Raw genomic sequence first — 24,549 nt, 5'->3', positions numbered from 1 at the left:
TTCACATTAGTTCATCTTCAAAGTTCTAGAGATTTTATCGCATGCTTTTCAAAACAATCTGTCCTGTCATTTCAAGCACAAGTTATTTGGAAGGATTTTTTGTTAATGGCCTCCATGGTGAATTTGGAGAAAGTCCAGCTGAGCAAGCAGAACAAGACCTCGACAGACTCACTTGAACTTTTGGGGTAAGTCTCTTAAACCCGTTCTGCCGTTATTCCAAGTGTTTTATCTCGCTTTCTTCATTCTGTTTGGAATATTTCCTCTAGTTTGCTGGATAATTCAGAGGATGAAAACCTCAACACTCAGTTTGAGTGTCAACATGATGCACAAGCTTTTTATTGTCACAGTCTGAAAGACACAAGCTTGAAGCACAAGGACAAAACACAGGCCCGGAGAAAGTTACTCATCACGTGTGCTGTGTGCTTGATCTTCATGATCGGAGAAGTCATTGGTGAGAATTATAAGACGTGCACAGTTTTAAACAACCTAGACAGTTGACAACAAAATTGACATTACAAGACATACTGTTACTTCTGTGTGCATTTGAGACCAATCAAGCTTAAATAACCTATAGTAACAGATGTTATCATCTCCTGTAGCAGGTTGTGTGTGGTACTGTGTTGACTGTGTGTGGTACTGTGTTCTCGTAGGTGGTTACGCTGCTCACAGTCTCGCTATCATGACTGATGCTGCTCATCTTCTCACTGACTTTGGCAGCGTTTTGATCAGTCTCTTCTCGCTGTGGATTTCCTCCAGACCGCCATCCAAACATCTGACCTTTGGATGGCATCGATCAGGTGTGTGTGGGTTCTTTAGTCTGCTGGATATATATAAACTGCCTAGGCAAAAAAAAAAAAAAATGGATTTCAAGGGTAAGTTCGGCGATTTACAAGTAAAGCCCTGTTTTAAGATTGTTTCTGATTAAATCGAACGGTTAAGATTAAAATTTGGACACATGCTGCTGTCCCGAGAATTTTAGGTTTTTGTGTTAGCACTCCCCCACCTATACAATGGTTTCATAGGTGCATTGGAACAATCATTCATAAACGCATTAAACTTTAGTTTACAAAGATGTGAGTCCAGACCTTAAATTCATTGAAAGTCTTTGGGATGTGCTGGAGGAGACTTTACAGAGTGCTGGGCTCTTGCATTATCAATACAAGATCTTGACCAAAAATTGATGCACCTCTTGATGGAAATAGCATCACAACATTTATTTCCATCAAGAGGTACATACATTTTTGCAGTTTTGCAAATAAATCAAATAAATGCAGCCTTGGTTAGCAGAAGCGATAAAAAAAATTATAATAAAAAAAAATTAAAAAAAATAAATAATTTCAAACTTTTGACCATTAATATACAGTGCATCCAGAAAGTATTCACAGCACTTCACTTTTTCCACATTTTGTTATGTTACAGCCTTATTCCAAAATTGATTAAATTAATTATTTCCCTCAAATTCTACAAACAATAACACATATTTACAATGTGAAAGAAATTTGTTTGAAATCTTTGCAAATTTACTAAAAATAAAAAACATAAGTACATAAGTATTCACAGCCTTTGCTCAATACTTTGATCACCTTTGGCACCAATTATAGCCTCAAGTCTTTTTGAGTATGATGCTACCAGCTTGGCACACCTTTTTTCGGGTAGTTTCTCCCATTCTTCTTTGCAGAATCTCTCAAGCTCCATCAGGTTGGATGGGGAGAGTCGGTGCACAGCCATTTCCAGATATCTCCATAGATGTCCAAGTCTGGGCTCTGGCTGGGGCACTCAAGGACATTCACAGAGTTGTCCCGTAGGCACTCCTTTGTTATCTTGGCTCTGTGCTTTAGGGTTGTTGTCCTGTTGGAAGATGAACCGTCACCCCAGTCTGAGGTCTAGAATGCTCATGAGCAGATTTTCATCAAGGATGTCTCTGAACATTGCTGTATTCATCATTCCCTCGATCCTGACTAGTCTCCCAATTCGTGCCGCTGAAAAACATCCCCACAGCATGATGCTGCCACCACCATGCTTCACTGTAGGGATGGTATTGGCCAGGTGACGAGCGGGTCCTGGTTTTTTACCAGACATGATGCTTGCCATTCAGGTCAAAGAGTTCAATCCAATTTTGTTTCTCATGGTCTGAGAGTCCTTCAGGTGCCTTTTGGGAAACTCCAGGCGGGCTGTCATGTGCCATTTACCGAGGAGTGGCTTCCGTCTGGCACTCTACCATACAGGCCTGATTGGTGGAGTGCTGCAGAGATGGTTGTTCTTCTGGAAGGTTCTCTTCTTTCCACAGAGAAACACTGGAGCTCTGTCAGAGTGACCATCGGGTTCTTGGTCACCTCCCTGACTTAGGCCCTGGTCCCATGATCGCTCAGTTTGGCCGGGCGGAAGAGTCCTGGTAGTTACAAACTTCTTCCATTTACGGATGATGGAGGCCACTTCATGACTTGGTTTGTGCTTCTTCTTCTTTAGGGTTTAGTGGTAGATTGCATCCATTAGCGTTGCACTACTGCCATCTTCCGGATTTATTTTCCTGTAAAGTCCATTTACATCATATTCTTCTCATCAGTCCTGTTCTTGTTAAAAAATTGAAAAAAAACTTCCTCTGCTTTGTTCATTCTCCCCACTTTCCAGTATTTCCTTGATTTCCTGTCCCTGTTATTCCGACTTTTACTAATTCTTCTGTAAACCCGGCTCGATCGGCCCAATGGAGGCATATCCGATCAGCGGGTGAAGGTCTCTGGGCGTTACTGTCTTTCCGTGTGGCAAAGTAATTTGATTAAATGAAATACATTTTTTCATATGTATTAACTCGTTATTTCATCTGACTCCATAAATGAAAAAGGTTTTAATGATATCTGTGCATAATTAAATGTGAGCGAATGTTTGACTATTCTTTAACTAACTCTTTACTGAAAATAATGTCAGAGTCGATAAGAATAAAATCAAATGTTTACAATTTATTATGTCAGGTAAATGTATCACGCCAGTTGCATAATCAGTTCAAAGATAATAGATACAAACATCAAATGCTGTAGAATAAAGAGAGAAGATGCAATACCTTGACATTTATAAAAAAAACTACATGATGCAAAGTGTTTTGCGTACACTTCGCATCAGGGACTAATCTGGGTTACAGAAAATGCCCCAAGCTCTAGTTGCATTTCAATATATAAATAGACCAAGCAGAAACCTCTTTTCAAATGAAAACATGAGTTTGGAGTGGGAATTTACATTACTCACCGTCCCAGACTTACTGGGGGCAGAAGTTGATTTACATAGAACCATTTGCTAACAATGGGAATTTGTATTGAGTTAACGTCTTCTGAGAGCTGGAGACCATTTGCCTGGAAGACCCAACCTCTTCTGTGTGTAAAGTTATCTCTAAACTCTTAAATACCTTATTACCTTTTGGTTTACTTCTTTGAGAATGAGACCTTTGTACCAGTCGCACTGAGACATTTCAAATGTTATCAAACATGTATGATAATTATTCACATTAAACTATATAGATTCTTGGGTGAATTTCAGGTGATCTCAGCATGATAGAAAGAGTGAACAGGGAATGGGGGTTCAAGGGAAAAAGATGTAGATTAGGATTGCTTAGGTGAGACTTGCATCAGGATGCAGGATGTCAGGATGCACTTGATGTCAATTTTGAGTGTCATGGCAAAGGCTGTGAATACTTACTGTATGTACATGTGAATTTTTCCTTTTTATTTTTCAATAAATTTGCAAAGTTTTAAAACAAACGTCTTTCACGTTGTCATTATGGGGTATTGGTTGTTGAATTTTGAGGAGTCTGTTACATAACAAAATGTGGAAAAAGTGAAGCGCAGTGAACACTTTCCAGGTGCGCTGTATATGATGTCACTATAATGTTTATTCCTTTCTTAGGAATTACATTTAACAACTATGCCAACTGTTCCACAGTGTTTCTGTCATTTGTTTTGTCCAGAGGTATTAGGAGCTCTTCTGTCTGTTATGTCCATCTGGACTGTGACGGTGGTTCTCGTTCTCGTTGCTGTTCAGAGGATCATCAGTGATGATTATGAGATACACAGTGATGTCATGATTATCACAGCTGGATGTGCTGTAGCACTCAACATCTTGTGAGTCATGTTATTTGATTTCATTAGTGCTGTTTGTTAAATCAAGCATCACTATTACAACTGTTTATACTCATAGCTAGGTAAGGGAAAAAACACTAACCATAAATGTTAAACTTTGGCATGAAGCTCATTCTACACCATTTGTGTGATAAGCATAAATTATTTCAGCAATTGTGTATTGCATTGCACCACTCACTTTTCTTGCCAGTGGGGTCAAGAAGATAAACTTAATTTAAAGGGAAAAAAAGTTTATTTTTCTGACCCCATTGACTCGTTCTTAAGCTTAAAAAAATGTATCTTTATTTAAAGTCCCCCTGTAGTCAATAATTGTATCTTTTTTTTTTCCTTTAAAAAGAACTCCATGCCTTAAAACAGCCTGAATGTAACTCTACACCCTTGCCTCATTTAGTAAATGCGGTTCTATGAATATGCAAATTCTATGAAATTACCCCACCTCCACTCTCTACAACCTCGGACACATACGGGTAATTAATATGATTATCCTCTTGTTTGACTATACTATCAAACAGCTAATAATGTGTTGCTTATGTTACACAAACCATGTTGCCGTTCGCCATCTCAGGGTCAGACAGATGCCTTCTCATAATCATCAGAAACGGTTTGAACAACTCAGAATGTCAGTGGAGAAAGGCATATAGTTCATCATAACATCGTAATATACATCATACATAAATCTACCCGATTTTTCATATCAACAGAAAACGATACCGGGATGACCTGTTAATGTTATGCTAAAGTCCGGAAACATTGAAATGATTGCTTACGAGGTAGTTTGTGACGTCAGAAACACCAGCGATTTCAAACCACAGTTTTAAGATTGTCTTTGGTTTACCGCAGTTTTTAAGAGAAAAAACTTAGCAATGGTGTTGACTTATGCTTTAAGACAAACCATGTGCAAATTCATATTATAAACACCACATTCTGACATATAAACAACATTAAAAACTTGATTTTAACCACAGGGGGACTTTGACTTTGTAATGGAAAACAAGACAAAAATACTAAGTGTGCAAAATGTTAACTTAAAGACGTCCCTCTTTAAGTGATTGTAACATTTGTAGACCCACATTAGATTCATTATTATGCATGCTGGGAAATGGCATCTTCCTGTATAGTGTTTTAATGTTTGTTTCCATCAGTTTGGCTTTCATTCTCCATCAGTCTCCAGCCCGTCACTCTCACAGCTCTCTTAGTGTCTCGGGTCATTCTCACGGCCTCACAGAAGAGCACAGGAACACCAGCGTGAGGGCGGCTTTTATTCATGTGCTGGGGGATTTACTGCAAAGTTTAGGTGTGCTGCTGGCTGCTACTATCATCTACTTCAGGGTTAGTAACATTACTATTACTGGCATATACAAAAGTTCTCAGACTTTCACTTTTATGGACATTTAGTCAGACTTGTTATTGTCTGTGTGTTAATGTGATTCATCAGATCAGTGTGTCTCAAATTCTGCTGGAAAGTTCCTCCTCACTAACGCTAACACTAACTCATGATTTTTTTTGTAGATGTATTTAGTATTTCTCTTTAAGTTCACACAAAGGAACACGGACAGAGATCGTTGTATTTATATCAACATGATCCTCTAATGTAAAATCGTTTTGTCAAATAAATGCCACTTGCTTTGATATTTCATTATCTAATGCAGGGATTCTCAAACTCTTGTGCCAGCCTAACCTCTTTGACAAAATATTTACTTGAGGCACACCTTGAGATTTTAAGTTAATATTTCAATAATTGAACAACATATTTCAATGTTTACAGTTATGTGACGTCATTGAAGCTATCTGTTTTTTTACAGTGCATTGTGGGATGTTTTAGGGAGCAAACGCTTCTGAGCACTGGAAGGATTTTGCAATTGAGATTAGCCATATCGGCCAACTCCCTGATCAGTGCCCTGACTACTGAACTAGGGAGCTGATTGAGACACACCCATAGTCTCGACCTAAGACATCACTCCTACGGACTGTGGGCTAAACGTCTGATGCATATGCCACACAAAATTGGAAACACCTTGGGAGTTTCAAAGTTGTTATCTGATTGGTTGAATTCTACAGGATTTCTGGGAGCTGGTTCTGGTTTGTTTAAAGGCACACTATGCAGGAATTCCGAATTTGTCAAACAGCGACCCCAAAGTCGCTGTAGAGTACTTGTATTTAACGTCACTGTCGTAAATACCACTCACGTAGAGTGGAAACATGCCAATAAAGAACCTTTTTTTGTCTCTGTTATTTTTTTACATGAAGAATAACAGAGACAAAAAAAGGTTCTTTATTGGCATGTTTCCATGAAGAACCTTTAACATCCCAGAAATTTGAACAAAAGCTTCTCTATAGTGCAAAATGCTCCTGGAAGGCCACTGTCCTGTAGAGTTTATCTTCAACCACAATTAAAGGGGAACTATGCAGTTTTTTTTAGCTTAACTGAACAGCTTCAGAGTTATTGGAATGGTTATATAATTGTTTTCGGGTTGAATGGTGACCGTCTTGTGAGTGCAGAGACGCTCTGCGTGAGTGGTATTTACGACAGTGACGTTAAATACAAGTACTCTACAGCGACTTTGGGGTCGCTGTTTGACAAATTCAGAATTCCTGCATAGTGTGCCTTTAAACAAACCAGAACCAGCTAATAAAGTCTTACTGAGCATACTAGAAAATTCCAGGCAGGTGTGTTAATGGAAGTTGGAGCTAAACTGCTGGACAGTGGCCTTCCAGAACTGAGTTTGGACACCCCTTCTATAGTGAAAAATTGTTCGTTAGAGTTTAAAAATATTCTTCACACTATGAAATGGTTCTTTAAAAAAAAAAGTTAATTGAAAGGTTATTTGAGGAACCAAAATGGTTCTTTTATGGCATCGTTTTGAAAATCCCCTTTAGGAACCTTAATTTTTAAGAGAATATGTGCAAACACTTTTTTATAACGGCTGCAAATGCAATTTAAAATGCTTCCATAACTGTTGTCTCTTTGTCCTAACAGCCTGAATGGAAAATAGCAGATCCAATTTGTACTTTTCTGTTTTCAATACTTGTGCTCGGGACTACATTTACCATCCTGAAAGACATATTCAAAATACTCATGGAAGGCAAGTGATTAGTTGATCCGTATATGATTATAAATGCCTTAAATGTTGACACAAAAGCTAATGGATAAATGGTTAGTTCACCCACAAATTAAAATTCTGTCATCATTTACTCACCTTCGTGTCATTCCAAATAAGACTTTCGTTCATCTTTGAAACAAAACTGAATGATGTTTAAATAAATCTGAGAGCTTTCTGTCCCTCCATTGACAAATACATAACTACCACTTTGACGCTTCAAAAAGTTCATAAAGGGATCGTATAACTAAATCATATAAATCGGTGGTGTAGTCCAAATTTTCTGAAAAGACAGGATCGCTTTATATAAAGAACAGATTGAATTTAGGCTTTTATTCACATATAAACATTCTTCAGTGCACACATCAGTTGTGGTAAATGGAAGCTCAAGCAAGTTCACTTGACATGTGAGAACTAATGCGGTTCATTCTCATGTTACGCAGCACGTTTGAGCTTCTGCAAGAACCAATCAGGTTCATTCTAGTGTTACCAAGCACGTTTGAGCTTCATCAAGAACCGGTTTGTTCTCGCTTGTCAAGCAAGTACGGTTGAGCTTCTGTTTATGTTCGCCGGTCAATGTTTATATGTGAATAAAAGCCTAAATTCAATCTGTTCATCATAAAAAGCAATCCAGTCTCTTCAGAAAATGTTGACTAAATGAAACGCTTGATCCATATGGATTAGTTCAACAATCTTTTTATGATCTTCATTTGTTTACTGAAAATAAACAAAAGTCTTATGGGTTTGGACCAACATGAAGTGAGTAACCCTGTTGGTTTTGGGTGAACTAACCCTTTAATGTTTTATCTGAAGGAGTCCCGCATGGCATTGACTTTGACTCTGTGAATGACGTTCTGCTGGCAGTGGGCGGAGTCAAATCTACACACAGTCTGCGCATGTGGTCTTTAACTGCGAGTGAAACACATCTCTCAGTTCACGCGGTCATAGGTAATACATGTTCACGTTTAAATGCTTCTTTGAAAATGTCTGTTGTTTAACCCAAACAGATGATTTAATTTCCAGATGAGCAAACCAGCCCACAGACTGTGCTTATCGACATGAACAAAATACTCCAGATAGAATATGGATTCAGCAATATCACTGTTCAAATGGAGTCTTATTGCTTACAGTGCCAGGAACCGATGGACTGACATAGGATTTTAGCTTCTCATTACACGGGTTGAGTGTAATATACATGTATATGAATATACATTTTTACAATAGTTTTCTAAGGCACACGTTTTTGTCATTAAGGGACTGTACTGTGCACTTTGAAAGAAAAAATAACACAGTGACAAGATTGTGAAGTGTTCAAAAGGCAAGATGTAAAGATGCTCTATCTGAGAATATGCTTTTTTTAGACACAAACTGTGACATGTTAATCAGCATTTTGTTTATCAATGTGGTTAAAATTTGAATGAAAATATCTGTTCCAAAACCAGCATAAACCTCTTCTCCTTTTGTTTTCCATGGAAGAAAGAAAACCATATGGGTTTAGAACATGTAGACTGTAAAATAAATGAAAAGATGGACATCAGAAGCTTAATAACAACATGAGCGATCAGTAAATGGGTTCAAACAATGACAGATTTTATGTCTGATGTCATCTTGACAAATTAGGTCATATTTGTTCTGCAAATTCAAATGTATATTTTACTCAAGATTGAAATGCAAACCACACATCACAAAACAACAACGGTTAACATTTTTCTCCCGGTTCATAAATATACATCTTCAAATATATTATTCAAGTATAATCCACAGCCAAAGACCCTCCATTTACTGCTGTAAAGATAGAGTTAAGCTTGAAGCCAAATAAAGTGCATATTCATATTTCTAGCATAATGCATTTAGAGTAATTATTTTCAAATCCATTTTTGTCTGGTATACACACACACATTGATAAGCCCACTGGTTCATTTTGCAGTTTCCTTTTGCCGATCTGTCCAATATTTAGCGTAGGCCTCGTGGAACATGTTCTTGCAGCTGATCTTGGCCTTCAAGCGTGAGCAGATGAGGAAGGAGCCGCCCATCTTGCGGTGCAGAGAGTAGGTTTCCTCTGGCGGAGGAGTCAGACGCTCCTTCAGCATCACAGGAATCAGACTGTGGATCCGCTCTGTTGTGCTCTGGGAACCGAAGTCAAACGGCTCGTCTGACGCGAATGCTTCCCCGAGGATCATCACCGCATCCACATGGGCGTCCTTCATCGCCTGAAATGTTGAAAAGAGTGAAGTAAGATTGCACTCAAGGTTGTGGGCCATTCAGAACTGAATTGAGAATTTCATTTTAAAATTTGAATTGAGGTTAAGAAGGAAAAAGGTTGCAAAACTGTGATGCAAATTTTATTTTATAGAAGTAGAATGAAAGACCCCCTGTGGTGAAAATAAAGCTTTAAATGTTGTTTATATGTCTGTGGTGTTTTTATGCTTTAAGACAAACAATGTGCAAATTCACCAGTTAACACCATTGCTGAGTATTTTCTCCTTAAAATCTCAGTGAAAAAAAAGAGTCTCAAAAACACAGTTCGAAATCGCAGGTGTTCCTATTTGGTTATGCTGGAAAAATAAACGTGAGTGTAGTCAGGAAGAAGCGATTGATTGTCTGCAGAACCGTAACGAGACAGCCAATCAGCTGCATGGAGTTTCATTACTGAACTTGGTATTTATTTTAATAATTTAATAAATCAAATAATGGTAATTTAATAATAACTATTTATTTTAATTAATACAATATTTTACTACTTTGTTGTGTAATTATGTAAAGTTACTGTACGGTAAATAATAATTTAGTAAATATGGGGTCAATTGCATTCCCACTTTACATTTACATTTAATTATTTAGCAGACGCTTTTATGAAAAGCGACTTACAAATGAGGAGCAATAGAAGCAGTTAAACTAACAATAGGACAACAATATGTAAGTGCTTTGACCCTTCCCAGTCTAATGCAGTATATACTTTTTTTTTAAACTAGATATAGAGTAGAAGAGAAAAGAAAGTGTTAGTATTAATGGATCAAGTGTTGCCCGAAAAGGTGCCTCTTCAGCCGTTTCTTGAAAATTCTCACTTATGAATGTTCAGTGTTTACTCTGCAAATGGATTCTCTCAAACAAGCTACAAAATGTTTGTGGCAATAGCCTAAAAGGATATGATGCATCCAAAACCATCATAGAGTTTTTTGGGCAGGTGAAACATGTTATTGTTATTGTTAACATCTTGTGGGCTCTTTGGACTGATTTACTGCACCTTTGACTCGTATCCAGTCAGAAAGTTCATATCAATCGACCGTCTTAAAACTCCCTCTCTGTTCCTGTCCGCAGCAGCCTTGATAATCTGATCAAGAAATAATTCAAGAATTTTTTAAATATGAAACAATTTAAAAAAAAATGCAGAATGTAAGGTTTACAGTGTTACCTCAATATATACATCAGTGAAGCTCACATCAAAACCTCTAGTGGCTCCAAAGTCTAACAGAGCAACCTGCATATAAATTCCAGACAATATTTATTGCAATTCAAATTAAACGATTCCAGATATACAATGAAAACAAAGAAATACCTTGTGTGTTTGTGGGTCAAAGAAGAAATTGGACCAGTTGGGATCCGTCTGCATGTATCGAAACTCAAAGAGTTCACGCAAACACAGAGTCAGAATCTGCTCACATATCTGACAAAGAGCACATATGAACATTATGAATGTTCAGGACTACAAAAAGACCTTTTTAAAGACTACATCAGTCTGGAAGCATGTGTGGCCGGCTATACCTCGTTCTTGAGTTCCTGTGGCAGGTCATCGGCTTTATCCAAAGGGAAACCGGACACCAGCTCCGTGGTGAGGACGTGCTGGCTGCTCAGTTCATCCACAACATTTGGCACGTAGAAATAAGGATGGCCCTTCAGTAACTCCCTGTAATGATATTAACACACACAGAATGTTACACCTGTGCCACAGAAGAAATATTGTACTGTACATACACAATATATTACAGAATGTTTCAGAAACACCAAATCTATCATGATGCATTTGCATATTTTAACACTAATCTTACACATTGGTATTATTTATATTCCAAAAGGTGCAATCATGAAGTCAATTTGATTTGTGATATCTAGCTCTATAATGAAATGCAGTTCATAATTCCAATATATGTTAATCAGTGTTGTTCTTATAAATAACTAAAACTAAAAAATTTTTAAAACGGTTTTTGTTAATTGAAAAAAAAGTTAACCGAAAAGAATATTAGAAATGTTTAAACAAATTGAAATAAAATAAGTTCAAGTTGAAATACAAAAATATTAAAATTATAATAAAAAAAGACAAAAGCACAAACTTAACCAAAATGACAATAAAAACTAAAAATATAAAATTAAAGCTAATAAAAAATATGAATAAGTATTAAATAGCCTACAAATAATACTAAAATAACAGCTTTAAATCTCATTTGAGTCTCATTTAAATATCAAAAGAACTACGCTGAGATATGGTCCACACTTTGGATCTAGTTATTCAAATACTCACTGGAATTTCTTGGCACATTTGGCTTCCCGTACATAATCACACTCCAAAGCCAATTCCCTGCTCATGACCTCTATGAGATGCTCAGGAAACAAACCTTCACGCGAACAGAACGACAGACAAGTTTACAGTAGAACTGAAATCAAAAGCATTGTGACACAAAATGATTCATACCTTCAGGTAAAGCATTGCTGATACTGAGGAGTGTCATTAGGTTGTTTACGTCGCTGCTTATACTTTTGGCCACTCCTGGATACTGACAGCACATAATAATGTTCAATTAATTAATATCTAGATCTAGCAGCACAAAGCACATACATGTGAAACACTACGAAACAAAAGCAGCTCTCGAACCTGGATTTTCATGGCCACTTCTCTGCCGTTCTTCATTCTGGCCAGGTGAACCTGACCGATGGAGGCCGCTGCAAACGGACGCTCCTCAAAGTACTCTAGTTTATCCTGCCAGTTTGGACCCAGATCACTGATCACCGTTTTCTGTCCGAATGATAAACACGCCATAAAACAAAACCATATTTTGTTTTTTAAATTTATAAGCTGTCTTATCTTATTATCTCAGGCTAGGTCTACACCAATCCAGTTCACTTACGAGGGTATCTCTTGTACTGCGTAATATCTTACGCTATGGGGAAAACCTCTTTTCCACGAGATATTGAAGCCAAAAATTATCCTCAATTTTGAATTAATGTAAAACGCTGTGCGGCAGCATGCAGACATAGGCAAGACCTATTGGCTGCCCTGTGGCAACAGCAGCAGCCTATCGATAGAGGCCCTACGTGACGTGATACCCAATGGGGGCGCTTCGCGCCCATTTCATCACGTCCCGCCAGAATAGGCGTGGCCTTGGCCTATAAATACGCTCGACAGGCTGATACAAACTGATTTACATCTCTTCAGCGAAGCACTACTGCATCGTTGGATCCGGAGTGAGAAGCCGCGCCGTTGACAGAAAGCCTTCTGCGGGACGAGCCATCGAGCCTGGAGCCGCTGGCCTTCACCTCGCCGCCTTCAGCCGCCGTACCTACTACGCTTTCCGCCGTCTATATCCTTTCACTGCTAAGAGTGTGTGTTCACCATTGCGACTCACACTCTCACTGTATATCTCTCTCTCTCCTAAAAGAGCTGCGTCTTTTTAAAGATGCAAAGATCCTGTGGCTCGTGCCGAGCCACACTCAGCGACAGGGACCGTCATCTGCGCTTCCTGCCTGGGTGAGGATAAAGCGGCTCTCGCGCTCGCTGACGGCGAATGCCCTCATTACGAGCTAATGCCCATGGTGACTCTGAGGCCTCGCCTGGCATCCTTCTCAGAGCCTGCTCTTCCACCCCCTGTAGTGCCGCGCCGTAAAAGCGCCGTACTCAGCGAGTCGTCAGGGAAACAGTCCAGCATCAAAACCGCGGCGCGGCAAGCTTTCTTTACGTTATAAGAAAGCCACCCCGCCCCCCGCGGACATGCATCACCGGCGAAATGAGGAAAGAGTGTGTTTTGGTCCCGCCGAGGCCAGACCAATCTCCATTTCTCAAACATTTCTCAGCTCCTCGTAGTCTGAGCGGCTGAAAATGTCAATATTGCGGCAATGAGCCTGTTGTATAACACGAACGCCTGCAAACAAACGTCGAAACACACAAAACTGTGATGACGCTCTCAACCCATGGGCACGCGTCACCGGCGAAATGAGGAAAGAGTGTGTTTCTGTCCCGCCGAGGCCGGACCAATCTCCATTTCTCAAACATTTCTCAGCTCCTCGTAGTCTGAGCGGCTGAAAATGTCAATATTGCAGCAATGAGCCTGTTGTATAACACGCACGCCTGCAAACAAACGCCAACACACACACAAAGCTGTGATGACGCTCTCTTATCTGCACGAGAGACCTGTGTTCGATCCCAGCTCTCGCAGCAGATAAAAAAAAAAAAAGTTTTAAAAAAAAGCCGCGGCCAGACTTCCACCAAACTTTCGCTCATTCAGTTCCAGAAAATGCGACTGTTCCAGTGTATCTTGCAGTAAACAAGCCGTTACCATGGCCCGCTTGCCTGCACACAAATGCCGTTTCCACGGCGACCCAGAAAAATCATACAAGCAGTGTATTTTCTGGTATTCCGGCCACAGCCGATGGTGTTATGAGTGTAATAAAAATGCCCACAGCCCAGTGTTCATTTCTACACACAAACACAGCCCGCCACAGTGCAGGGCTCGCACAAATGAGGTCGACTCATGTGAATTGTGCATTAAATGTAGTGAATGTGCCCACAACCCAGTGCCCACAAACATTACACACTGCAGGTACCAAGGTTTCTGTAAAACGAAACCAACACACATACAGTCAGCTAAGACCCACGGTGTTTAAGTCCCGCCGCGGCCAGACTCCACCGAAACTTCTCGCTCGTTCAGTTCCAAACAATGTGACTGTTCCAGTGTATTTTGCAGTAAACAAGCCGGTACCACAGCCCGCTTGCCTGCACACAAACGCCATTTTTACGGCGACCCAGATAAATCCCAAAAAAGAGTGTATTTTCTGGTATTCCGGCCACGGCCGATGGTGTTATAAGTGTTTTAAGAATGCCTACGTCTCAGTGCCCATTCCCACACACAGACACACCCGCCACAGTTCAGGGCTAGCACATAAAAATGTAGTGAATGTGCCCACAAACACTACACGATACGTGTCCCTCGGTTTCTGTAAAAACGAAACCGACACACATTCAGTCAGCACAAGCCGAGGGTGTTTTCAGTGCAGTGAGTGTGCCCGCTGTCCTGCGCCCACATTCCCTCACAGACACGCTCAACCCCATGGGGTTTGTCCCGCTCGCTCTCTCTCTCTCCACAATCTGTCATAGAGAATCGAGCGCGACCAGGCTGCCCGCCGTAATCGACGCGCCTCCCGCCTCGCACACTGTAAACACATGTCTTTATGTCTCAGCACAGTGTTTATGTCTCAGCACACCGAAGCTCTGCGGACGCCGCTATGCCGCGGCCAGAGCCCGGATTTCATTCTACCTCTAGCTATTCACGCAGAGGCTTGGGCAAAGCTTCCCGGGGTATCAGAATGGGTGTTGAACACTATAAAAAGAGGCTATTCGCTACAGTTCCCTCGACATCCCCGTCGTTACACGGCGCGAGTCGAAACCACGGTAAACAATGAAGTATCTCATCTACTTCGAACCGAAATAGCGAAACTGCTGAGCAAAGGGGCCATAGAACCTTTATCTCAGGCTCAGAGCGAAGGGGGGCTATAGTACAGCAGATATTTTCTGGTACCGAAAAAAGACGGCGGTCTCAGACCCATTCTAGATCTGCGACAGCTGAACAGAGTGCTTATGAAGCGCCAGTTCAGAATGCTGACAACCAGGAAAATCCTCGCGCGCCAGGGAGACTGGTTTATGTCAATAGATCTGAAAGACGCCTTTTTCCAAAAACAAATAGCGTCACGTCACAGGCGATTCTTGAAATTCGCCTTCGAGGGCAAGGCATATCAATACACAGTCCTACCGTTCGGCCTATCTCTAGCACCCCGTACATTTAAGAAGTGCATGGCCCTCGCACCCCTGAGACTTCAGGGCATGCGAGTTTTGAACTACTTGGACGATTGGCTGATTCTAGCTCGATCATAATTCAGAGCTCATAGAACACAGAACCACATTACTCGAGCATTTTGAGAGTCTGGGTCTCACAGTCAATTGGGCGAAGAGTGCGCTGTTTCCCAGCCAGAAAATCTCTTTTCCGGGAACAGTGCGGGACTCGCTGTCAATGACAGCACGTCTGTCGCCGGAGCGCAAACTGGAAAGACAAATCCTTTCGCCGCGGCTCTATAGTCCCGCTCAAAAGGTTTCAGAAAATACTGGGCCTCATGGCCTCGGCATCTTTGGTACTTCAGCTGGGCCTGCTTCGCATACGCCCACCCCGGGCATGGACCTCTGGTCTGTTTTGCCTCAGGGTCGACATGAAATGCGTTTCGGCTCTGGAAGCTTGGAAAATAGCTGACTGGTGTCAGTCAGGCGTGAGTCTGGGGACTCCCTCGAGTGTGACGGTGCGGTCCACGGACGCCTCTACCTCGGGATGGGGAGCGCTGCTCGAGGGCAGATCGTTCTTTGGCCAGTGGTCAAGAACTGGAAAAGCTCCTACACATAAACTGTCTGGAAATGCTGGCAGTCGACAACGCGCTACGGCGCGTTTGTACCCAGATAAAAGGCCGCCACGTCTTAGTCCGGTCGGACAACATGTCATTTGTGGCATACATAAATCGCCAGGGTGGCGTCAGGTCCCGAAACCTTTACAGGCTGACGGAACGCCTCCTGATCTGGGCTCAGCACAACCTGCTTTCACTGAAAGCAGCGCATGTGCCTGGTCGCCTGAATCTGGGACCAGACTGTCTGTCCAGAAACAATGTCCCAGCAGGGGAATGGTTACTGCACCCGCAGACGATCCAACTGCTGTGGGAGACATTCGGCAGAAAGCAGGTGGACTTGTTCGCGTCCCAAGAAAACACTCACTGTCCAAACTTTTTCTCCAAGAGCAGGGATGCGCTGGCCCACGTATGGCCCCGCTGCCCCCTCTATGCTTTCCGCCCCGTCTCGCTCATGCCTCAAGTGCTCGAACGAATCAGGGAAAACGGATGCCCAGTGCTGCTCGTGGCTCCGCTCTGGACGAACCAGAATTGGTTCACAGTCCTGATTAGGGGTGGCACGATCCGCTTTTTTTGCCTCCGATACCGATTCCGATACCTGGGACTCAGTATTGGCCGATACCGATCCGATCCAATACTAAAATAATAATTAAAAAAACAGTGCCAAATTACCTAATAAACTGTATCTGTATGCCTCACTGTGGGGGAGAGACTGGGATTATTCTTTTGTTAAAGGCATCAAAGCTTGACTTAAACATTATTTTCCTTACTTTGTAAAACAATACAGACAAAATATATACTATATAATTAAAATACATTTATTTTAAAATTTTAAGCGCAACTTTTTAATGAAGCAGCAACATATGATACATAGATTGGACAGAACAACTAAGGCTATCAATAAACTATCATTGCGCATAAGTATTGTAATATGAAAGGCTCCAATTCAGAGCGGCACGAAACCTTATGCGCATCCCGTGCGCAGAATGATGCGCTCGAAGCAACATGGAGTCACGACGCGCAGCACGTCGCATTGAAAAGTTCAAAGCACAAAAGTAAGATATACATATATTTCTTTATTTATTCATTAGTTTGAGCCTTTTAACAGTTTTAAATTTCAGTTAATCTGCGTGTGAAGAGCAATTATATCGCTCTCTACTCCAGTGTTGTGATCACTGAGGAGTTGTGTTGTGATCTAACAGACACCCGGTTGAAAGTAACATGTGAAACTCCAGCACGTTAAAGTCCTTTTATGCAAACCATAGACCTTTATCTACATATCTACAGTATAATAATAGGAACATTGACTCATCTTGGAGAGAGTTTCATCGTGTTGACTGTTTTATCCGAGCGCTGAGTGCTGAGTTTGAGTGCTGAGAATGACTGACAGCCGCAGCGGAGGGAAGCACTTAGGTGAAGATTAATTTAACGATTTAAATCTGTACACATTAAACTATATGTAATGGCTTCAGAAATCTTGGAATACAGTACACGAAAACATTATAGTGCTTTATAATGTTTTTGTGCCTTTTGTGTTGTGTAACAATAACATACGTAGGCTATACAATATCGGATCGGATTTGGATGGTCTCGTCTGGCGATACTCGATCTGGCAAATATTGCTAGTATCGGAGCAATACCGATACTGAGTATCGGATCGGCGCACCCCTAGTCCTGATGCGGCTGACCAACACTTCCCCGTGGCCGATACAGGTGAGGAGAGACCTCCTCTCTCAGGCAAAGGGCTCGATTTGGCATCCTCACCCGGATTTATGGTCCCTACATGCATGGGCCATCAACGGGTACCCGCTAACCTCCCAGAGGGAGTGTTAAACACAATCACGCAGGCTAGAGCCCCGTCTACTAGACGGCTCTATTCCTCAAAGTGGTCGGTGTTCTCTGCCTGGTGTCAAGCTCAGGGCTTTTCAACTGCAGACTGCAGGGTTACGGAAGTGCTCTCCTTCCTTCAGGAGCTGCTTGATAAGGGCAGAACCCCATCCACGCTTAAAGTATACGTGGCGGCCATAGCGGTGTTTGCAAAACCGACGTCTGGCCAGTCACTGGGGAAAAACGACCTGGTCGTGCGATTCCTCAGGGGAGCTCGGAGGCTGAATCCTCCCAGACCCCCCTCAGTCCCTGTGTGGGACCTTTCTACGGTTTTTGAAGCCATGAAAGGTGCCCCATTCGAGCCAATCCATGTCAGACATGAAACATCTGTCTCTCAAAACGGTATTCCTTATGGCTCTCGCATCAGTGAATAGCGTAGGGGACTTGCAAGCGTTTTCAGTAAGCGCGTCATGCATGGAGTTTGGGCCTAATGACTCAAAAGTCATACTCAAACCAAGGCATGGGTACGTGCCCAAATCCCTCAACACACCGTTCAGGGCCCAGGTTATTTCCCTGTGCGCCCTCCCGGTTCATGATGAGGAGGAGGATGCGAGTCTCCTCTGCCCTGTCAAAGCACTGAGAGCTTATGTGTCCCGATCGTCTGTCTTCAGACAGACTGAGCAGCTCTTCGTTTTGTTTGGCGGACGCTCCAAGGGACTGGCCGCATCAAAACAGAGCCTATATCCAGATGGATAGTCGATGCCATAGCGCTGGCTTACACTTCTAAGGGCCTGCAGTGTCCTTTGGGTGTCAGAGCGCACTGCACGAGGGGCATGGCCTTGTCACGGGCGTGGTCTAGCGGGATTTCCTTGCAAGATATCTGTATGGCGGCAGGCTGGGCCTCGCCGTCTACATTTATAAGGTTTAATAACCTAGAGGTTCCCGCCTTACAGGCCAAGCTGATGTCGGTCTAGAATTCAGTACTATCTGCCCCGCTGCGCCGGCGCAGAATGCTGAGTTTTGCTTGTGCATCGCTCACTGATTGATAGAACAGCTCCACGGGTGTTGAATAACCCGTACTTATACCCTGTCTGCGTGAAACACTGTTAACATGACTAGCTCCTGTGGGATGCTATTTCATGGGGAATGATGCTTTTGGCCTCTCTTCTCCGACTCTTAGTGAGTCTACGGTGATTATGCACTATATGAGCCCAGGGCTACTGCCCTTGGGATTTTGGTGTCGGATCCCAGTACGCACGGCGTGTTGCATTGTGTTCCCCATAGCGTAAGATGTTACGCAGTACGAGACATACTCTCGTAAGAGAACGTACTCGGTTACTAACGTACCCTCGGTTCTCTCTAGAGAGGGAACGAGTACTGCGTATCTTGCCGTGCATACAAGAGCGCTGGTTCGCTTCAGTGAAGAAAACCAGTTTGTATCAGCCTGTCGAGCGTATTTATAGGCCAAGGCCACGCCTATTCTGGCGGGACATGCTAAAATGGGGTATACCCCTGGGTATCCATACCCATTGGTATCACGTCACGCAGGGCCTCTATCGATAGGCTGCTGCTGTTGCCGCAGGGCAGCCAATAGGCGAGCGAGCCGTCTTGCCTATGTCTGCATGCTGCCGCACAGCGTTTTACATTAATTCAAAATTAAGGATAATTTTTGGCTTCAATATCTCGTGGAAAAGAGGTTTTCGCCATAGCGTAAGATATTACGCAGTACTCGTTCCCTCTCTAGAGAGAACCGAGGTTACGTTAGTAACCGAGTACGATTTCTCTGTTTTGGCTATTTTTTCTTTCTGCAAAAGCTGAGCTTTTTTAAAAATGGATACATTTGGACTTTTAAAAGTGAGATGATGCATTTTTGAAAAAGATATGCATGTTTAGTCATGTGATGCATATTTTATGATGACATTTACTCAAAATTGCTGTCCTGCTGTAAAACATGTAGGTAATTGCATTCTAGACCATAAAGTGCGACCTAGTGAGCTAAAACTACTAGCCTAATATAAATTTAAAACATTATTAAAGACAAGTAAACAGTCAGTAATAAAATAAGAACAAATAATAAAATTACAAGCAAAAAGCACAAATAAATACAATATAACAAAGATACAAATAAAATAAACAGTGCTTTTCAGGTAGGTCTGACAGAAGTTTAATAATTTAATAGTGTGGACGGAGAGCGCTTTACAATGCATTTTTTTTATGTATCTGGATTAATGTAGATGTAGCCTTAAAAGTCATTGTTTTTTTTCTTAAAGGGATAGTTCACCCAAAAATCATTACTTTTTATCATTACTTACCCTCAAGTTGTTAAAAAATTTTTTTAGTGTTATTTAAAAAAAAAAATACTATGGAAGTCAATGGGATCCATCAACTGTTTAGTTACCGACATTCTTCAAAATATCTTCCTTTGTGTTCAACAGAAGAGAGAAATTCATACAGGTTTGAAACAACTTCAGGGTTAATAAATGATGACAGAATTTCATTTCAACTATCCCTTTAATATATTTCTAATTTCAGCTCAACAGCAAAACATTTTAAATTACAGTCATTAAATAACTTGCAAATGTTTTTTTAATGTCAACTTTAAGCAGTGTTGGGGAAAGTTACTTTTAAAAGTAATGCATTACAATAATGTGTTACTCCCATAGAGTAACTAATGGCTTTACTTAGTTACTTCTTATGGGAAGTATAAAGTAAAGCGTTGCATTAATAATATTAATAATAATATTAATTATTAATATTAAAAACATTTCTCACACTCAAAGCGCTAACAGAGTAAAACAAGAAAAACACATTACTTTTGCGTAAATTTTTCTCACCTGGGCTGGACTTGGTTGTTAGTTTTTAAAAACAAAAAAAGGTCTTACTTTTGGGCCCTTTCACACTAAAGTGAAATAAGTAAAATAATAATAAAAATTTCATAAGTGAAATGACGCAGGAGAAGAAAGTTCAATACTCTAAATTTAGGAATAAAAACACAAATGTGTTGTTTATCTAAAGTCATTTTTGCTTATTGGTATGGTTGAATTGGATCATCAAAGGTCAGCAGCAAATAAATGGATAAATAAAGTGAGATTAAATACATAAAGTACATTATTCATTTTGAAGAATAGTCTGAGTAAATGCATGCTTAAATTTATTCTAGAAATAAAATAACCATCATGTTTAAATAGCGCACAACGCCTCTGCACTTAGTCACGATTTCTCTCAATATGGGGACAGGAGAGCTGTCAGGCAATTGAAAAACATTGAAAAACAAAGTAACGTGTTATATATTTGAAAAAGTAATTTTAAAAGTAAATGAAAAGGTAATCTAAAACTTGAAAAGGTAATCTGATTACATAACTTTTGTTACTTGTAATGCATTACCCCCAACACCAACTTTAAGATGTAAAAGCTGTTTGTGTTTTCAACTCTCACATTTGAGGCTATACCATCATTTGCTTGGTGGGCATGAAGTCGGCGCTCTGTCGAACACGGTCAAAGATCTTTGCAAGCTGAGGGTTGATGAAAGCATCGTCTGTGGACAAGAAAAGATGAGCAAAACCAAAGATCAATGTGTAGCAGATCATGCAAATATGATCTTTTACAGCATGAATGGCATGAAGCACTAAAAAAAGCTTTGCATGGTTATGGTGGCCAGCTGCTTTTCTTATTTTAGGTTGTGACATATTCCAGCCAGCTGCGTCCTTCACCTCAATGACATGGCACACAATACACCTCAATGACATTGCAAATAATACATTATTGCTCTTTTAAAAGACAACAACAGATTAAAAGAGACATAAAGTGACCTTACAGCTATCTGTCTGGATCTAATTTACTTTTAACAAGTAGAATAATACAGATTGCAGTCGGCAACATATATAGCCCTACACTGTGTCGAGGGGAAGGGGTGTAATGAGATTTCAGAATTACATATTTGTCAAATTCTTATATATATATATATATATATATATATATATATATATATATATATATATATATATATACACACATATATATATATATATATATATATATATATATATATTTCAGCTGCGTGCAGTGGTGTTTTAAAATGAGGCAAAGTCCTTGCAGTTTAACAAAAAAAATGTGTATATCAAATTCATTCAATTCTATTTTGTATTTTGACACTATGTAATTAATGTTTTATTTATTAAAACCAAGCATAAATTAATCAAGTTAGTGTTTTTACGCAGTTTAACATTTATTCTAAAATAACTAAAGGCGGTAATATTTAAATTTTTTAATAACATTCTAATTCCTCACAAAAAAACAGTCATCATGTTTTCAGGCGTTTTAATTAGTCTTCCCATTAGGTGTGTGTTTAAATGTTCTGAAAAACCCATAAATTGTCGATCAAAAAAAAAATTAGTCTTCCCATTAACGCCATCATTTTGTTCATTCAGACTGATTTGTGAACTCGCACGTAAAAAAGAGGCGAGATTATTCGCATGAACCAATCATATCCAATCATAACTCTTCATATCCAATCATAATGCGATAGAGGCATTGCCTCCTCTCACATGACTTCCTCCCCATTCATTCTCAATTACCCCCATCAAACCCAGCACACGCTTTAGGGGGTCTGTTAAAACTCATTGGTCTCAGGGAAGGCAAGAGAGACTCGGCATCCCACTGTAACTTTACCTGCTGGTGTCGCTGTGGGAGAGTGTTACTTTAGAAAAACAAGTGATTCATACACTTTTATATGTCTTATTTTGTTATATTTACACTGTTTTATTTTTGAAACATCGATTGTTTTCTCATATAATTTCTTTGAGGAGACACTGCCAGCCTCGCCTGCTCGGAGAAACACATCCCTGATCTGGGGTACTTCAAATAAATAATTTAGCTTGCACTGAATTTAAACATTTTGCAATAGTGTTCATTATCTCTACAGACAGATGTGTTTGGAGGAATCTCTCACCCTGAATGCTGAGCATCTGTCCTAGTTTAAGTGCGGCTCCTCTCACTTTGCAGAGAGTACGAACAATCCTTTCAGCATTGGCTTCTGATATGAACGGGTTTGAGTCCAGAATTGCTTTTTTCTGCCCTGCCAAAGATGAGAGAGGAATTAAATAACCCAACTTGTAAATCACAGCCAATCAATTATTGAACCATAATGTCCAACCACGTTTTCCCACCTGATTTACCTCCAGATGTAAGACTCTTCTTTGCCACCTCAGCAATGGCTCCAATGCCCAGTCCAACTGCTAAACCTGTGGGTATAATGAAATATTTTGCATTTGCTTGTTTGCCAAAGCCTTTTTTGAGCTAATTAAACAAGCAATCACACTATAATGGGTGTTATATCACCTCCAAAGTTCACCAGCCTTCCCAGTCTCGTGACTGGCACCTTTATCTCTCTGGAACTCTCACTTAACTGAGAAAACAACAGTAACAAATATAATAGGAGAAGGTGTTTTTATAGTCACTGCTTTAAGATCAAATTATAATTGTAATGCTGCATAAATGTTAAAGTTTTCAAAGTAAATAAGACCATAATATTTGAACTTCAACACTTTTAATCAGGGCTGTGTAACCCACAAGAATTTACAGTTTGTGTGCTGTACCTTTTGCTTATGTTTTCTGGAATCAGGTGTTTTGGCATCTTTGGTTGAGTCGACACCTTCTCTTTTCAGTCCACTGTAATATCTGTGATCTTGATGGAATAAACAGATCTGTCCATAGACGTGCTGTTGAGCTGGACAAATCTCTCCAAATAGCCTGTATCCAGATCTCCCCAAATACCTGTCCCGACTCCTGGGACATTTAACAACAACACCCCTAAACCTGGAGGCATTTCGGTGGCTGCCATACTCCTGAAAACAAGCATGCAGGACAAAGTAAAAATCTGGTCTGGATGAATAGATGAAGCTTTGGAAATGTTGACTTCAAATCATGGCAGATAAATAAACTTCACTCAGACAGCAGCTTGTCAATCTTACCTGTTCTTTAAGGTGAGGAGTGTTAAAACTGACTTGTTTTTGACCTCCGAGTGTAACTTTTCTGAACCTGTTGATTCCCCTCATCAATAACATTTCAGCTGCCATTGTTACCTTTCAGAGTGTAAAAGCATTAGAACTGTCAGACAATTTATTTGGTTTATATATATATATATATGGTTTAAGTATACACACTTAAACCACAAGAGCAAATAAACTTTAACTTAAAATACTATCTACAACCTTAAACCTTTAAAAAAAATTAAACAACAAAAAAACTATACAGACACTTAAAAATAATAAAAATTGCAAAACACAAAAGTACTAATAAATACAAAAAGTGTATGTGTGTGTGTATAACACTGCTATACTGAGATACTAATATAGTTTTTATTCATATTTTGAATAAATATACACATATAGCCTATAAACGACACTTTACAGCAGTTCAGATTAAATTCAGAAATTTAAAATCCATTTTCCATTGGATTCAGAATGAACCCTGTTCAATTCTACAGAGATTCAACCTCCATTAAACAAATTAGTGAGTGGAGTGAACAGACCAAACAAAGCTTTCCGATCTCCTACAAGATCGCTGTTTTTGAAGCAATAAAACTACTTACTTTAATCCTTGGTGACATTCACTGAAGTCTTCATTTATAATAGGCTACAACTACATCAGACTATGCTCAAACTCCATTAAGTTTCCGTGAGCTGTCCAAACATACTATGACATGCAATGAGACAGTGTGGAAACAGTGACCTGAGGATCTTTCTTGAGACAGCAGCAAATGTTACAAGCAGCCAAAAACGGATTCACTAAACGCTTCTTCCTCCAGGAGGCGCTATGGGCAGGGTTGCCAGGTCTGCGTAACAGAACTAGGC

At 40.3% G+C, this 24,549-nt stretch overlaps 2 protein-coding genes across 3 annotated transcripts; one reads left to right on the top strand and one right to left on the bottom strand.

Annotated features, from left to right (window-relative positions):
* Positions 1-89: 89 nt before the first annotated feature.
* LOC143746728 (proton-coupled zinc antiporter SLC30A2-like) lies at positions 90-9,434 on the top strand. Its single transcript, XM_077238750.1, has 8 exons — positions 90-185; positions 267-451; positions 651-797; positions 3,953-4,106; positions 5,267-5,453; positions 7,102-7,207; positions 8,036-8,170; positions 8,246-9,434. Exons 1-8 carry the CDS (start codon positions 106-108, stop codon positions 8,371-8,373), a joined length of 1,122 nt encoding a protein of 373 aa, XP_077094865.1. The 5' UTR covers positions 90-105; the 3' UTR covers positions 8,374-9,434.
* Positions 8,307-24,549, bottom strand: coq8ab (coenzyme Q8A, genome duplicate b). 2 transcript variants are annotated; one of them, XM_077238732.1, is made up of 15 exons: positions 24,288-24,549; positions 23,668-23,778; positions 23,293-23,541; positions 23,036-23,102; positions 22,864-22,938; positions 22,647-22,772; positions 21,148-21,233; positions 12,090-12,230; positions 11,910-11,991; positions 11,739-11,832; positions 10,985-11,126; positions 10,779-10,886; positions 10,635-10,700; positions 10,467-10,553; positions 8,307-9,432 (listed from the first exon to the last, which is right to left on the bottom strand). In XM_077238732.1, exons 1-15 carry the CDS (start codon positions 24,303-24,305, stop codon positions 9,139-9,141), a joined length of 1,746 nt encoding a protein of 581 aa, XP_077094847.1. In that variant the 5' UTR covers positions 24,306-24,549; the 3' UTR covers positions 8,307-9,138. The 2 variants fall into 2 exon arrangements, with proteins under 2 accessions (XP_077094847.1, XP_077094848.1); XM_077238733.1 differs by having other exon boundaries at positions 22,873-22,938.

This window comes from Siphateles boraxobius, unplaced genomic scaffold (genome assembly GCF_051911475.1).
Source record: "Siphateles boraxobius isolate OS27281-9 unplaced genomic scaffold, OSU_SipBor_1 22, whole genome shotgun sequence".
Taxonomy (NCBI): Eukaryota; Metazoa; Chordata; class Actinopteri; order Cypriniformes; family Leuciscidae; genus Siphateles; species Siphateles boraxobius.
The sequence above is the reverse complement of the archived record's forward strand: the minus strand, read 5'-3'. Positions and strand labels throughout refer to the sequence as shown.

What these genes read in the sequence shown, in the direction of transcription:
- coq8ab (XM_077238732.1), bottom strand. An exon ending in TACATCTGGAGGTAAATCAG is followed by an intron (nt 22,773 to 22,863) that starts GTGGGAAAACGT and finishes CATCTTTGGCAG; the next exon opens with GGCAGAAAAAAGCAATTCTG. An exon ending in CACAGGAACTCAAGAACGAG is followed by an intron (nt 10,887 to 10,984) that starts GTATAGCCGGCC and finishes GCTCTTTGTCAG; the next exon opens with ATATGTGAGCAGATTCTGAC.
- LOC143746728 (XM_077238750.1), top strand. Translation starts at nt 106, where the DNA reads ATGGCCTCCATGGTGAATTTGGAGAAAGTCCAGCTGAGCAAGCAGAAC. An exon ending in GCTGTAGCACTCAACATCTT is followed by an intron (nt 4,107 to 5,266) that starts GTGAGTCATGTT and finishes TGTTTCCATCAG; the next exon opens with TTTGGCTTTCATTCTCCATC. An exon ending in CTCAGTTCACGCGGTCATAG is followed by an intron (nt 8,171 to 8,245) that starts GTAATACATGTT and finishes TTTAATTTCCAG; the next exon opens with ATGAGCAAACCAGCCCACAG.